At 42.1% G+C, this 17,175-nt stretch overlaps 1 protein-coding gene across 1 annotated transcript in view; it reads left to right on the top strand.

The window, feature by feature from the left end:
• The window catches only part of LOC147662623 (uncharacterized), a 295,476-nt gene that overhangs the window by 22,947 nt on the left and 255,354 nt on the right, over positions 1-17,175 (top strand). The window contains exons 2-4 of the mRNA XM_086951043.1: positions 5,113-5,163; positions 5,684-7,657; positions 7,910-8,637. Coding sequence (XP_086807169.1) covers positions 6,794-7,657; positions 7,910-8,637 — 1,592 coding nt within the window. The 5' untranslated portion in view covers positions 5,113-5,163; positions 5,684-6,793. The remainder of the gene's footprint in view (positions 1-5,112; positions 5,164-5,683; positions 7,658-7,909; positions 8,638-17,175) is intronic.

Genomic DNA, 17,175 nt, shown 5'->3' with positions numbered 1-17,175 from the left:
TAGTCAATTCGACTCTCCAGCCCGACCCCGCTATTTGTTCAGTGTCCATGGTAAATCACACCAATGCGCTCCCCAATCCCACCAACCCCCCAACCATTGCACACTGGACTGTGCATACCCCCAAGCAGCGTTATTTTCCCCCCTCTTCAACAACCGCCTTAGCGTACATCCACTCGATTCGTACGCTGCACCAACAAACAGTACTGACAGTCATAGTGCAATCCAGACTTACCGCCCCCCAAGGGGGTGGTTCAGCCCCTCCATTTGAGGAATAGTGTCCCCTCCGCGTTGAGGAGAGCTATATACTCCATTAGGACCCATCTAGTCTTGCTCGTCCATGTGCGAGACTGAACCAGCGTCCTCCTCCTGGTTCTTCCGAGCCTCCTTGCGCTCCCGAGTCCATTCCTTCAGGGACTTCTGAAGGTCTCTGGGATTCGTGAAAAAGTAGGAATGCCCCCCTGTGTTGATGCGGAGTTTGGCGGGGTACAGCATCGCGTAGTCCAGGCCCAGCATACGTAGTTGTTTTTTGTACGGCGCAAACTGTCTCCGTTCCTCCTGGACTTTAGCCGTGAAATCCGGGTAGAGGGAGATGTCCATGCCCTCATTTTGCAGCTTACCTTTGTCTCTCGCCAGGCGCAAAGCAGTGTCCCTATCGTGGTAATTGAGAAGCTTCGCGATGATGGGACGAGGAGGCGCGCCCGGCTGCGGTTGTGGGCCCAACCTGAGGTGCGCCCGTTCCACGATAAACATGGGAGAAAAGGCCTCCTCCCTGTAATGGCCGGATTTTCCGCTTAGATGGGATCAGCCCCCAGGGGCCCCTATAACCCAGCCAAAACGTACTCACCTCCCTCCTTAGAACGTATTCACAATGAATATGGATATATATATATATATATATATATATATATATATATATATATATATATATATATATATATATATATATATATATATATATATATATATATATATATATATATATATATATATATATATATAGGTATATACAGGTCGCACCTAAGGATGGGGAATAGCAATACACATGCATAGATTTTTTTACAATATCTTATTCGCATCAGTTGGTCTCGCGGCCACCCCGACCCAGACCGATCTACCCTAGGGCAGATATGACACACAATCCGGTGCGTCTACACATGGGCCTGCAGAACCCAATGCTCTCCTTTCCAAACGATCCACAATCCGGTAGATCTACACGCCAGTATCCCCCCTGACGCTCTCACTTATGCAAGCCACAATCCTGTGGGTATCCGCGTTGGTAATCCTCCCCAACGCCCTCACTAACGCCGCATATCAACGAAGACCACATTCCTATGAGCAATTATCAGGACAATGTCTCATTTATCTACTTGGAATGAAACTATGATAATGACTTTTAATACAGTTCCCAAATGATATGATGTACCTCCTATTCTTGGCATCAACGGTCCACTCACTCCCTCTTTGTTCGATCACTATTTACCTGATCAGGATTTCACATCCGTTCATGCAAACAACTCTCAACTAGGAGATCCATTTACCAGGATTGAACAGGAATACAAGGCACACATTAGTTCTCTAAGAACTAGGATATTTTATTGACAATAGACACATATCACATTACTATGCAACATAATTTCTGTAAAGAAAAGGTAAAGATTAGAATGCGCGCTTATTGGGAAAGGGCGGAGGTCACCTTGTTAACCTGAAGTTGGGGCTCGGCAGTCATCTAGGTTCCCTTCTCGTCTCTGTGTCCTGGCTCGCCTCGCAGTCACACCCCAGCCGTCACAAGTACACGTCTGCACCGCTAGGCTCAACCTTGTCTGCTTCCCTCCAGGCCACCGGAACCTCGCTGGATATTAGCTACCGTCTCTCTCTCTCTCTCTGTGCCAGTGCGCTCCGCGCTAATTCTCCTTCAGTCTTTCTCAGAGAGTTTCGGTCTTAAATCTTTCTCGGACTTCAAAGATGGCGACTGTCCGCCATGAAATAATTAATGGCAGAGATGCTAACGGCTAGATGCCGCCTACGAACTAACTGACAACTGACTAACACCTTCGCTAATATCAAAGCCCGTTCCTTCATGGAAAGTTACGGCCAGCAACCTGCCGCCCACCAAATTCTTGTACCTCCCCATACCAAGGACACGTTCCCTGCCGGCCGGCCTGAAGTTGTGTCTTCGGAGTGGAGAAAAATACATTCCTTCGATAAGGGCCAGCCCGAGCCGGTTCTCTCCAAGCGAACAACAGCTTGAAACTAAAATATTACACTTGACCTAGAAGGCCTCTCGAGCTACCAGGCATAGAGCAAGATGGAGTCTGTCTCGTTTAAGGCCTACCGGGCCCGCAATATGCGTAACTCCATGGAAAATATCCTAACACGTTAGCAAATGGGCAAATCATGATTAGTACCTATGTATCTATCCCCTAACTTAAATTCATAAGCCCTACACTAAGGAAAGTTACACGAAAATGCTCTAATATATAGAAGGCAGGGATCCTGTCTATAGTCCTAATCCCTATGCTATGGGGGTGATAGGCTGGAGTCACTCTCCATCATTCTCCCTCTTAAAGGAGCCAGAAAAGGGCAGCCATTACATTACACCCCTTGACTCCAGTCTATAAACCACAAACTAAATAGAACTCACATCAGTAGAAGAATAATAGGAAACAAAATTAACTGACCTATGTCTCTTGCTAAGTCTACAAAATTGAAGCAGGGAAGGAATGCACTGAATAAAGCAACAAATAGCTATTAAAACACAAATGGTGACGATAACTCCCCCTAAAATCTGTCGTAAAGAATATAGGTCAGGTAACCAATTAAAGAGCCAGTCAAAGAAACCCTGATCTATATGTTGTCTAATTTCTGCAGTCAAGTCGTGAAGTTTGTCAATATGGGCTTGGATTGATTTAGAATGGTCGGACAAATTAAAACAGCATAGGCCCTCAAAATCAGAACAGTCATGGCCATGTTTTAACAAAAGGTAATCAATTGCTGCGCGATTCTGTAAAATCGCTCTACGTTCACCCTGGGCATCTAATAACAGGTCAGATAAAACAGTAGATGTTTGATTGATGGATTTAACCATCCAACAGGCCATCTTGCCAATGGTTTTTGCATTATAAACGGCCAACGCAGGGACTCCAATAATAGAAAAAGCTAAACCAAGATATTCCGACTTGGAGAAAAGGTGAACAGAAGAGTCACAATCCTCATGTAGTGACATTGAATCTCGTATCATACGGGAATGTGAACTAGGATGCAAAGAAAACATTAACCCCATGGCTGCTAAGGCAATTCCCCTCCTGTGCTGGAGATTGCTCTATTTCATTGTTTTATGACGAGCTGGGCTCGTCATCAGTGTACGAGGAGGCTACACCATGACGAGCCCAGCTCGTCATGAGTGTGGAAGGGGTTAATAAACTCAATCTAGTGATGGCACATGGGCCACCAGAAATATTTGCAGGAATATAAGGCCAGGATGAATTCCCGCAAGAAAAGAGCCATCCAGATGGCAATACCATGGAACGATAATAACTAGGGGCAACCAACAGACGTTGACATGTCATATTATTCTTCACAGAAAGACACGAATTCGGAAGTCTCTTCAAACACAGCAATCGTTGATGAGCTGAAAAAGAAGTTGCAGCTTGTATTTTTAGCTTAATACATTCGGTGATAGCTTTAGGATCACATGTCATTATAAAACACAGGTCTCCAGGGGTAATATTAAAAGTAGTAATCCGGGAATGAATAGGGATATCGAGGTCTGGAAGAGCAGTACATAAGGGACAAAATTCGTGGGCCGCAAAATCGCCCAGAATAACATTTGGTCGGGCATTCGAGATATTAAAAATATGGCGTAAAGTCACAGTAGATGCAGGGACGGCAACCAGGCAGGTCGCCAAAATGTCAGTCACAGACCTCATGGGGGTAAGGCAAAAATGTGGAGAGTTCGTCACTCTCTTAGCCAAAGTAATCCAGAAATTGGAAGAAGTAGTCCATGTTGAACGCGGAACTCGGGTTTTCCAATCAACCGAAGTCGGTGGATCCTCTCCTCTCCCGGCGTAGCAGACCAAAAGGAGTCCAACGACGACACATCCTGCAGCAGCAGTCCAGGGAATGATCTGAAAAAATACAAACGCAGGCCTTAATCATTCTCGTAAGTAACATTTGTCAGCTGGGACAGCTTCCCAGCCATCTTTCCCTGGCTTCATCACCAAAACGGTGTTGTCATGACCGGTCGCAATAATATCAGCCTGTTCAGGAGGATTTTTAGGCGATTGCACCCATATTTTAGCTCCATGAAGATCAGATGATCCGAAGCCTTTTTGTCCTTGCACAGTTAGCAACGTCGGGGCAGAGCCTTTCTTGATCTCGCCACTGAAGACAGGCATAATTAGTAACTGAGCAACACGGTCAGACTTTTTAATCAATAAGTCAGTCTCACTGCTATTAAGCAGGAGAACCTTAATCTCTCCCTGATAGTCACTGTCAATTACTCCTCCGAGCACTTGTACACCTTTCAGGGCCAGGCCAGATCTGGGGGCAATTAATCCAAAACTACCGGCAGGTATACAGACACCAATGCCAGTTTCAACAATTATTCGGTCTTTTCCTGGTAAATTTGCATCATTTAAAGCATGCAGGTCGAGGCCTGCGGAACCTGGGGTCGCTCTACATGGAGCCAAAGCACCGGGGGTAATTTCCCAATACATGACAGTGTTAGATAAAAAATTAGGCTTTACATCAACATTTGGAGGAAACAAACGCATCAAAGGGGATTCAGCATGTAACAAAGGGCGATTATTTAAAATCAATAGAGCTTGAAACAAAACATCCTTCCAATTCTTATATCGGTCATCAGTCAATTTACGTAATTGTTCTTTTAACAAACCATTCATTCTCTCAATCAGTCCTGAAGCTTGTGGATAATATGGAATGTGAAACACCCAATCAATGTTATTACTCACACAGAATTCCTGTACCAATCTTTGGATCTGACGGTGGTGAGAGTGGAAGATAGCCTTTTTCTCTTTCTTCTGTTTTGTGTTTTCCTTATCTAGACCCTTTTTCGTTTCCTTTACTGTTGTGCTATTTTTTTCTCTTTTTCAGGTGTTGCAGTGGCCTGATCCTGTCGAAGGAGCATGAGTTCTGGGCCACAAAGTAAGTCCTTATCATCCGCACAATTTGAAATGGTGAATTCCACTGAGCTAACTGGACACAGCGTCTGTCTATGGTGGCATTTAAAGCACTGAGTGCAACAAGGCCAATTCCTTTGTTCCTAGATCACTGGAAAAAGGAATAGATGAAGAGTCTAGGTGGGCAGGGTTAGTAAATAACATCTGATAATTCATTAAAAGTATTACAAATATCTCATTTGATGCCAGCCTTTGCCACAGAAATTGTAAATTGATAGTGTTGGCTGCTTCTGAGAATCGGTGTCACAATATATGTGCAACTTGAGTTTCTTTCTTAAATATTAATTACGTTTGCTCTCACATCCTTGAGTTCCAGTGATCCAAAGCTCCCGATCTACAGTGTTCCGAGCTGTTTCACCACTATCAGAAATGATACTCTACTGATTTCCTGGCTTGTTTTTGTCAATACATTCTTTGTGCAAAGTATAAGGTCACAAATATTTTTTCTTTGTGTTCATTTACAATCTCTGACTCCGTTTCTACAGGTGACTGAAGCATGAACAGAAAAAAGAAGGTCTAAATTTTGTGAAACATAACGAAAAGGATTATTTCAAGGAAAGTTAAAACATTCTCGCGCTCTAGAGAAGAAACACATTCTATGTGCCAGGAATGGTGAGGATGTTGGAGCGGAAGAAACTGGTGAATGTGAAAGTTGTCAAATCCCTAAAGGAAAATTACCATAAATGTTTACCAAGTGCCAGTAACTGAGATTGAGGAGAACATTGACCACAACTGATCCCCACACAGTGCACTTGAGAAAACTCAGTGATGTAAATTCTGTTTGATGGTTTATGAGAAATGCTTTGGAGACGCAAACCATCCCCAACAGATCAGTATCCGTAGACGTGATGTGAAAGAACCGTCAAGAAGACTAATATACTCGGTTTATAAGCGCAAGCTTTTGTCTCCATCTCCTGTGTTTCAGAGGAAAGAAAAGATTGTTTAAAAGAAAGTCATTGTAAATGCTCTTTCTCAGATGTTGATTCACCAAAGATGCTGGATTATCATTTCCAATATAGGAAGATTTTCCCCCACCAACTCTGTCTCTTGAGTTTGATCCGAGTGGTTTCAAAGGATCCTGTAACTCCAAAGTGGATCATGTACCTGTCTTAGCCACTGAGCAAAAAAGCATCTACTGGCACTGAAAGTATAAAAGGGGCCAGTGTTACGCTATTGATAGTTCTTAAACCACCCTGGCATGCCCTAATCATCTGTCGTTACTTGTATGAACAAACATAGCTACCAGGCAAACACTAAAGCCTAAAGACCTTATCAGTGCTTTTAAAACTCCTAAATCAAATGTGATAAAACAGAATCACTAAATGAGACTAATTAAACAAGAGAAAATTCACCCGGGCATAACTTGGAGAAAATTAATCCATGAGAGGCCTCTTAATCAATTCAAGGGGCTCCTCAGTGAAAGTTAATAGGACAAGTTAGATCAGTGCCTTTAAAGGTAGGAAAATGATCTCCAGGTAAAAACTATCATTAGTTAAATACATATGTTAAGAAGAGCATCTGAAATGTATTTTAGAAGTTAATGCTGAGTTGTAACTTAAACATGTACACAATTAGAAATCAGATTCAGTCTTAAAATGACGTGTATTCAGGAACAAACCCAACTTGGAGAAACAAACAACTCGAATAAGAACAATAACTGTGAGAACAGCTTTAGTTATCAATCCCACCTCACTAAACATGAGAAAACTAGCTCTGGACGAAAACCCTATCAGTGTCCTGAATGCCAGAAAGGCTTCAGTCTCAAATCCAACCTTACTGTACATGAAAGAACTCACACTGGACAAAAACCTTATCAGTGCTCTGAATGCTCGAAAAGCTTCAGTCAAAAATCCAGACTTACGGTACATGAAAGAACCCACACTGGACACAAACCATATCAGTGCCCTGAATGCTGTAAAAGCTTCTGTAGCAAATTCAATTTCACTATACATGAAAGAACTCACACTGGACAAAAACCTTATCAGTGCTCTGAATGCTCGAAAAGCTTCAGTCAGAAATCCAGCCTTACTGTACATGAAAGAACCCACACTGGACAAAAACCATATCAGTGCTCCACATGCCAAAAAAGCTTCCGTTTTCGTGGCAGTCTGATTCAACATCAGGTAACTCACACTGGACAAAAACCTTACCAGTGCTCTGAATGCTTGAAAAGCTTCAGTCAGAAATACAACCTTACTGTACATGAAAAGACCCACACTGGGTATAAACCGTATCAGTGCTCTGAATGCTGTAAAAGCTTCAGTCAGAAATCCAGCCTTACTGTACATGAAAGAACCCACACTGGACAAAAACCATATCAGTGCTCTGAATGCTGTAAAAGCTTCAGTCAGAAATCCAACCTTACTGCACATGAAAGAACCCACACTGGACAAAAACCATATCAGTGCTCCACGTGCCAAAAAAGCTTCAGTTTTATTGGCAGTCTGATTCAACATCAGGTAACTCACACTGGACAAAGACCTTATCAGTGCTCTGAAAGCTGGAAAAGCTTCAGTCAGAAAGGCAACCTTACTAAACATGAAAGGACAAACACTGGGCATAAACTGTATCAGTGTTCTGAATGCCAAAAAGGTTTCTATAAGAAATCCGGTTTGACTCTACATCAGAGAATACATACTGGGCTCAAACAGTATCAGTGCTCTGAATGCCAGAAAAGCTTCAGTCGTAAAATAACTCTCACTCAGCATGAGAGAACTCACACTGGGCAGAAACCGTATCAGTGCTCTGAAAGCTGGAAAAGCTTCAGTCAGAAATTCAGCCTTACTCGACATGAAAGAACCCACACTGGGTATAAACCGTATCAGTGCTCTGAATGCCAGAAAAGCTTCCAACTGAAAATGACTCTCACTAGACATGAAAGAACTCACACTGAACAGAAACCTTATCAGTGCTCCGAATGCCAGAAAAGTTTCAGTCAGAAATCCAGTTTAACTCAACATGAGAGAATCCACACTGGGCTCAAACCGTATCAGTGCTCTGAATGCTGGAAAAGCTTCACTCGGAAATCCGACCTCACTGTACATGAAAGGACCCACACTGGGCTCAAACCGTATCAGTGCTCTGAGTGCCAAAACAACTTCAGGGATAGATCCGGTTTAATTGTTCATGAAAGAACCCACACTGGACATAAAACTTATCAGTGCCCTGAATGCCAGAAAAGTTTCAGTCGGAAATCTAGTTTAACTCATCATGAGAGAATCCACACTGGGCTCAAACCGTATCAGTGCTCTGAATGCCATAAAAGCTTCAGTAAGAAAATAAATCTCTCTACACATGAGAGAACTCACACTGGACAAAAACCTTATCAGTGCTCTGAATGCCGGAAAAGCTTCAATCAGAAATCCAACCTTACTGTACATGAAAGGACCCACACTGGGCTCAAACCGTATCAGTGCTCTGAGTGCCAAAACAACTTCAAGTATAGATCCAGTTTAATTGCTCATGAAAGAACCCACACTGGACAAAAACTTATCAGTGCCCTGAATGCCTGAAAAGTTTCTGTGACAAATCCAGTTTAACTCAACATGAGAGAATCCATACTGGGCTCAAACCGTATCAGTGCTCTGAATGCTGGAAAGGCTTCCAACTGAAAAAGACTCTCACTAGACATGAAAGAACTCACACTGGGGAAAGACCTTATTAGCTCTCTGAATGCTGGAAAAGTTTCAGTCGGAAATCTGGTCTCACTCAATTTGGGAGAACTTACCTGTAAAAAAACCTTGTCATTGTTCTAAATGCCTGGGAAGCGTCTGCTGGAGATTCAATTTCAGTCCACAAGAGAGAAAGCACAACGAGAAAGGAAATTACCCGTGCTCTCAATGTTCAGTTGTAAATGTAACCTTTCTACATAAGAGAGACAATGTGGGAGAATAAAAGGTGCTCACTGTCAACCCTGAGGAGGAGCTTTCAGCATCGCAAAACATTTACATGAAGCAGCCACAAAGACTCCACTCCATTGATTGTCCAACAAACCGTCTACTGAGAAAAGCACACAGCGAGGGATGGAAATGCTTGAATTAACCTCATCCTTTTGTAACTATTCGTGGCCTCATTCCATTCAGCGTGTTTTGCTCCCTGAGTCTTTATAAGCCATGGCTCTGACCCACAAAGGCCATTGATCCTGAAATTTGAGGCCACGCTGCTAGATTCAGGAATGTTTGTAACCTCAAACTGTTTCCAGCCTTAATAAGCCTCACCAGGGGGCTGCAGTAGGAGTCCCTTTGTCGTAGGTCTATATGGGACCAACATCTGTTCTGTGCCATGTAGGGCTGATCATTGAGAAAAACTAAAGGTGATGGATGAACTGGTAGTTCATCTCGGCAACATCCCGCCACATCATTCTCTAGTCTTTGTGTAACTACAGACAAGGCCAGCCATATGCAAACCATTCTTGGCTCCACCCTAAATAATCCTAATGACTTCTGTTCCAATGGGACATGGCCTCGTATTACAAAGATATGCGAGACAGCAAGGACCCCCTGATACAGTTCAACTTCCTGGGTCAGGGCACTTGAAGAAAATGTGTTCCAAATTGGAGAACATATGTACCAACAAACAAAAGGTGTAAGCATGGGGGCAGCAATGGCCCCATCAATAACCAATATTTATATGGCTAGGTTTGAATTTCATCACATACACAACGAGATGGCACCATTCTATGAGTCTATTTCCCATTGGTACCGGTTTATTGACAATATATTTTTTATATGGACCAATGGGGAACAGACTCTACAAGAATTTCTAGAATGGATTAATTTAGCAGATAGTAATCTCCGTTTCACTGCACAAGTTGATGCTACAAAAGTGGAATTCCTTGACATATATATCAAAAATGAATCCAAGAATCTGACGGTTGACTTATATACTAAGTCAACAGCAAGGAACACGCTACTCCATTTTAGTAGCTACCATCCGAGAAATCAGAGGATGGGATACCATTTTCGCAGTTTTTGAGAGTGCGGCGAAACTGCACAAACATTAAAGATTATGATATTCAGGCTGTAAAAATGAAAGAGAAATTTCTTGCTCGCGGATATCCGAATCGTTTAATACGTGAGGCATATAAGCGAGCAAGATACTTTGATCGCGATGCTCTTCTGAATTCAAATAAACAACAGAAAGAACAAAAGTTGGTCTGCATAACAAAGCACTCTCCTCTAAATGCCACAGTCAGACAGATCATCAACTCAAACTGGCATCTATTAAATATAGAACCGACACAACCAAAACTACCAAAACCCATGTTTGCGCATCGACGCAACAAAAATCTGAAAGATCTAGTGGTTAGATCACGTTTCAGTGGAACTACCAATATTGTCCCCTTTGTACAGAAATCACTAAATTGAGAAAATGCCATTAAGGGCACCTCCAGATGTGGCACATGCCAATCTTGCGATGGCATAATATCAGGTGAGACATTCACATTCAACAAAGTACAAATACAGGCTAAGGAACTATGGACATGCAATACAACCAATATTGTTTATTTGATATTGTGTCCATGTAACTTAGGTTACGTTGGAGAAACCGCAAGAACTATGAAACTCCGCCTAACGGAGCATAGATCTGCGATTAAAACAAAAAAATTGAAAGCACCACTGGCATCCCATTTTTCTGAGTTCCATCATTCTCCGTCTCAGATCCCTTGGCGCATCCTAGAAAAGATTCATATAGCCAACAACAACGGCGGAGATAAAATTAGGAAAAAAAGAGAGCTTTATTGGATCTTTACTCTTAATACATTTACCCATGGCTTAAATAATGACCTACCGTGGATAAATGCTATCTTATAACAAGAAAGATTGATGCCTCTGTCTTTATATCTCTTTAATTTGGGCAAATGATAGGATTAGTCAAATAATATATAGTCCCCCGTATAATAAGACCTTTCCATATATGACACCAGCAGTAGGCATACCCATCTTATTTACGGTACTCACTTATTCATTTTTCATTTTTTCTTTGATAAATAAACAGTAAACAAATCAAAAATAAACCTAAAATAAACATTAGAAAAGCTAAATACTCATGACTGGTCAATACCGGGCATCTAGCGATATGAAGTCTTGTCGCTTTAAGATGCACGAGAAAACCAGGTGAACCAATTAGCTGCCTTGATAAATAGACCAATAAGAAAGTGCCAAACAAATCCTTTGCCCGAATATCGGAACCGCTGGGACGCCGCTTAAGCCGGTCCGTCTCATATAACAGGAACACAGGTAAAACTTTTGCAGCCTTGCACCAAACGCGTAAAGCTTTCCTTAGTTTAAACAGGCTGGCCACGATATAACGTTAGCTACGTTCGTTTTTATCGTTTCAGCTGCCTTGATATTAGACCAATAAGAAAGCGCTAAACAAACTCTTTGCCCGAACATCAGATACCACCAGGACGCCGCCTTAGCCGGTCTGTTTCAGATAATACAAACACAGGTAAAACTTCTGCAGCTCTGCACCAAACGCGTAAAGCTTTTCTTAGTTGTAAATATGCTGGCCATGATATAACGTTTGCTGCATTCGCTTTGCCGTTTCAGACCACATATGCCGTATAAATGCTGGGATTAACCATTGGCATTTATCGCAGCAGGTCGTCCACCCCGAGAGACGATTTAGGTAAACAATAGAGTCACCTTTGAATAGTAAAACCGTAACATACCTCAAAGATTTAATATGACCGGTGAACAAAATCTTTTTTCTTTATAGATGTATGACCACATGTATTTTTAATTCGTATCGGATACATACCGAGTATGGCACCTAAAAACAGCAAAAACTAAGGATTTTCTGGTAAACGCGGTAAGGAAAGGATGTGGTTTGATTAAGGACATGTATATGCAAACAGTAAACAAGTAATCAATGTGCTTTATTACAACTTATGCTTCATATAAATAAAACGCATGCAGTATAAAACCAAACTTTACCTACTGCAATACTACCAGCGGCTCTATAGACTAAAACTGTAATATAAAAGCTAAAACAGTGGTATTTTTACAGAACATGTACTGTATTAAATAGAGTTTTCAGATGATCAGTTACTTTTGTAGTGGCAGGTATTCGTTTCTGTGCCTCTAGTAATGAAAGAAAATGTAAAACCAACCATATATGAGTGGACAAATATGAATAGGGTAATCAAATGTAGTAAGTTAAAGTTTATATTAGAAATTATAAATAAGTAATACCTGCCTTAATAAAATAAACTTATAACAATACTGTCTGTTGAATAATGAGGTTCACCTGATTCACTTACAGTGATCTAAATATTTTGGCCTGACTATAACAATCCTGTGCCGCTAATGAAGTAGCCTACTGGATGTTTAGCGAGTCTAGGTGACCACTATATCTACATACAGAGTTTAAAATCCAAGTCAATCTGAGCTTCCTTAAAAGTCGGGTAACCATATTCAATTAATTTGACAAATGATTACAACTATTTAGTCTCAGCATATAATCAGTGAATAATGTTCTCACATTGCAGATTTGGCCTTCATCGACACTCATATTAATCTAAACGGTATCTTGGCAATTATTCTGTCCTGACCCTTGATATCTATCCTGTTCTGTCCTTAAAATAGGTAAGCTTATCTGATGCCTTTAGACATGAATGATTAGTATAAAAGGTCCATACTAGAATCTTAATAAATGTGAAAGAGACTCTTTACACCCTGACAGTATGCTAAAAATGAACTTAGGTACAACAATTTATATTGCATGTAGTGCAACTGATATTAGGCTAATATCTTAACATAGTAATCAAGGAAAGCAATAATAGCTAATGATTTCTAGTGAACAGCCATTTTGCGAGCCAAATACCCAACCTTACTACACTTATATCTTTTTCTGTTGTCTTTCTTATTAACCTGGCTGTTTACCCTGGTTATGTAATTCTTTTTTCCCCTTTATCCTCTGTTTTATTCTGTCAGAGTTAGGTTGTCTATATATATATCACAACCAGTAAATGAGATGAACAGTATGCTATTATCCAAATGAAATAAGTTGCAACTGAAGAACTGTTGTCTATGTGTAAAAGAAAGATATGGTTACATTTCGTGAATTGTGTAGTCCATGGCAACTATGTATAGGATAGACACTATTATGTTTGGAAGCGGTATTATCAAATCGTGTTGATAACCAGTATCTAGCACATGTTATAAAAGCCAGAACACTAGCTATTTTGTACACAGAAATATAATATTGTAAAAATATCTTTTTTATAAATATCTTTTACAGCACGATGGTACAGTCCTGAGGAAGGCACTTAAGTAGTGTCGAAACGCGTAGACAGGAGACAGGAAACCATCCAACAGTTTATGAATTATTTGAATGATTGAAGTTATGCGTATGCTATAATGCTACAAAAAACTTTTATCTTTTGTGTATAATTATGTATCAATTTTATCAAATATCATGTTAGTGTAATAAGTATTAAATTTGTATCCTAATGTGTACAAACAGTAGTGGAATATCATTTCTCTACGTGGTCTAAGCCACCTTTTATGTGTTAGCTGGTTCCAAAAATTTGCCTGGGTATTTTACTCACACATACTCGTATTACAAAGATCCACACGAGTGGCCTCTTTCCATCTTCTTTTTGTTTCAAATAGAACCTGCTATCCCTTTAACCATGCCTCAGGCCTGCCAGGTTCCATGCTTTGGCTCTTATCATCAACCTTGAACCATCTCCATAACTTGGAAGCTCCGAAGACTTCGCAGCTTGAAGTTTCCCACATTTTGATGGCCGTGGATTCAGGTTCAACTTGATAACCCAACTCTACTCTGTGGGAATTTTGCACTTCAAGCCACTTCTGTGCAGCTCGTCACCTTCTGATACTGATTCAGCCAAAAACCTTGCATCAAATTCCAGTGTTAATCATCACCAGAGACTAAACTTACCTTTGTCCCCTCGAGCATAGCTACCGAAGTCAGCTACAATTTTGTAGGTGACTTCCTGATTGATTCAGTGGATCTGCTCTTTTTTTTAAAATTCATTTTCCTTTTTGTTTGGTTTTGACTTCCACTGTTTTGCTTTACCTTCGAGCGTGCCTTAGGCCATACTGCTCAAGCCACGGTACCAAAAGCGAGCTAAGAACACTTTAGTAGAAGAGACATTTACCTTTGCTGACCAAAGTTTGGGAAAAGCAAAGCAGGCTGACTCCAGAAAGCACACTAAGGTTACTTTGTTAGGTGGCGTCTGCACCACCTGTAGATGCAAAAAGCAAAGATTATGAGGGAAGCTGTTGGTATCTATGCCCCCAGAATTTGAGACTGCCGCCCTCTCTCAAACAGTTGAAAGAGCTAATAATGCACCCGCCAGAGATTCATGTCTCAGCAACTAAGACTGCTTGCTCCTGCCATACAACACACACACTGTTACCTGAATCCCTTTACCTGCTACATAAACAAGTTGTGCTGTGCGTTGTGAACAGGCTTTCACCCCCCTTTGTATGTAAATGAGTTTCTGTGATCAGACACCCCAGGCTCCCATTTCTTCTAGTGCTGTGATAATGTGAGAACGGTAACAAGATCACAAACAAGGGCTGTATTGTGAAATAATCATCTTCCAAGTCACACAGTAGTTTGTAGTTCTTTACTAGTCTTTTAAATGTACATCCCCCTATCCCGTTCCAAGGTAGAGTATAGTTTGCGAAGTGCGACTCTCTTGTGGCCCGCTCCCCAGATTAAGTCCATAAGAACAGAAACTGAGTCCAATTTCCTGAAGAAGTGCCGAGGCAGGTAAACTAGAGGGGTCGAGAAGCAGTATAAATGTATTAACAGCATTTTTGCAACTGCCACTCTACCCATGGGTTGATAGTGGCAGGGAGCTCCAAAACTACAGGGATCTACTAACATTGGACATCACCTAAGTTGCCCTGTATAAGTTGTTGTTCGGTGTAGCAAATTCACCCCTAAATACCTCAAAATGTCAGGGTGCCACCCCAGTGCTAATTGAGGCAGCACTTCCTGTTCTAAGTTGTGAGTTGGCGCATGGGATATAAGCTGGATTTGGTCCAATTTAGCCTTAGTCTAGGAGCCCTACCAAAATCGTCTAGAACCTCCATCACCTGCGGTAGATGCGAATGCACGTTCCTGAGGCACACAAATGCATCATCAGCATACAGGGAAATGACCTCCCAATTTGGCCCACTCTGTATACAGATTGCTGAGTCCTGCGAACGAAACAGGCCAGTGAACAGGTCCATGACTAGGGCGAAAGTAATTGGCAGCGGGCATCTTTGCCACATCCTTCAAAAGAAACTGAGATCTCTGCCTGTCCGGATGTGGGCCAGTGGGTTGGTGTAGAGGAGATTTATTCAGTGCAGTATTTCTGCACCTAGTATCATGCACATCAGCACTTTCGTTAAGTAAAACTACCTCAGAGTGTTGAAGGCCTTCTTTATATCTAGTGCGAGTGCTGTTTATGGAGACAAATTCATGAAGATTCTTTCCCATCATCCGGAGAGGCGCCATAGGTTTAGACACGTTTTTCTCCCAGGTACGAAACCATTCTGGCCTTGGTGCCAATGTAGAGAGACAGGGGAGGAACCTGTTTGCAAGGACCTTCCTGCGAATCTTGTGGTCGGTGTACAGTGGCCAGTAGGAGCGTAGCTCCAGGGGGTCCCTGTTGGGCTTAGGCAGGACAAATATCATAGCCTCCCATAGGGATCCCAGCAATGTGCCCTCCTGCTGGGCTGGTTGGTACATTTGAAGTAGTTTTAGAGCGAGAGTTGCTCTGTAGGTGAAGTAAAAGTCCAACGGGAGCCTGTCCATCCCAGGAGTTTTGTTGCTCGTGATCTAGTCAATAATGAAGCCAATTTCCTCAGTGGTCAGAGTTTCATCTGGTGTATGTCCCTGAAGGGGGTTAAGTCTGGGGATCATCAGTCTATTCAAATACTCTGGTACTACAGGAAAGCCTGGTTTATATCTGCTTGTACATTCAATATCTCTCCCACCGGGGATCTACTGGCTATTCTGGAGGTCTTTGGGGTCAACAAGCGTAGAAGCCATGCTAGTGCTTGATAGTGTAGTGTTCCTAGTCTGACCACCGCCTCACTTTACTCCTTTTGGAGAGGGTTGATTCTGGTCTAGTTTCATGCAGCTATCCCAGATATATTTCCGTTGTTCATATTGTTTGTTCAAAGGAGAGGTTCTGTCTCGCAAGGTATGTTTTACACTGTGCTACATCTTGATGCACAGGCCTTATGTGAGACCCTTAAAGGTATTCCACTCTATCACTGTCATTGAGGCAGTCCCTTCATTCTCCTCAAAGATGGCGATATGTGTACCTTCAGTATCACAGAAGACTCTGTCCTGTAGGGCAGGGGCATACAGCCTCCTAGTAGGTACTGGTGCATGTCATCTGTCCCACTGAATCATCATTTTGAGGTGGTTGTGGTCCGACAATGTGTGGCCTAGACATTCAGGTCACAAGACCAAGGAAGCCACAGAGGGATTACATAGGAGCAAGCCGATTCTGGTGTGCAGTTAGTGTACTGATGAGAACAATTAGTATTCTTGTGTACAAGGAATCATCTGTCACCAGATGTTGCACATCTGGGTAAGCATAAGCCAGTCCACAATACATGGGTCATTCTGATTGCATTCCCGGTTTGTGGTGGGTGGAAGGATCTCTCTAGGGAGGTGTCATGGGCAGAATTAAAGTTCCCACCCCATATACTCAGCGTTGCCAGGGCTTGTATCAAGGGCTTGGATGAAGTACACCGGTCTCAAACTCAACACACACAAGATGGATGTCCTCATTTTTGGGAACAACATCTCACCATGGAATGACCCATGGTGCCCACGGATCTCGGCACCCCTCCCCCGTATCAACATACCATGCCCATAACCTCTGCATCATTCTGGATAGCAAGCTATCCATGAAGAAACAAGTCCATGCAGTCTCACCCACCTGCTGCCACACCCTTCGCATGCTCCACAAGAGCTTCAGGTGGCTCCCGGCAAA

This window comes from Lissotriton vulgaris, unplaced genomic scaffold (assembly GCF_964263255.1).
Source record: "Lissotriton vulgaris unplaced genomic scaffold, aLisVul1.2 SCAFFOLD_1779, whole genome shotgun sequence".
Classification (NCBI taxonomy): domain Eukaryota; kingdom Metazoa; phylum Chordata; class Amphibia; order Caudata; family Salamandridae; genus Lissotriton; species Lissotriton vulgaris.
The sequence above is the reverse complement of the archived record's forward strand: the minus strand, read 5'-3'. Positions and strand labels throughout refer to the sequence as shown.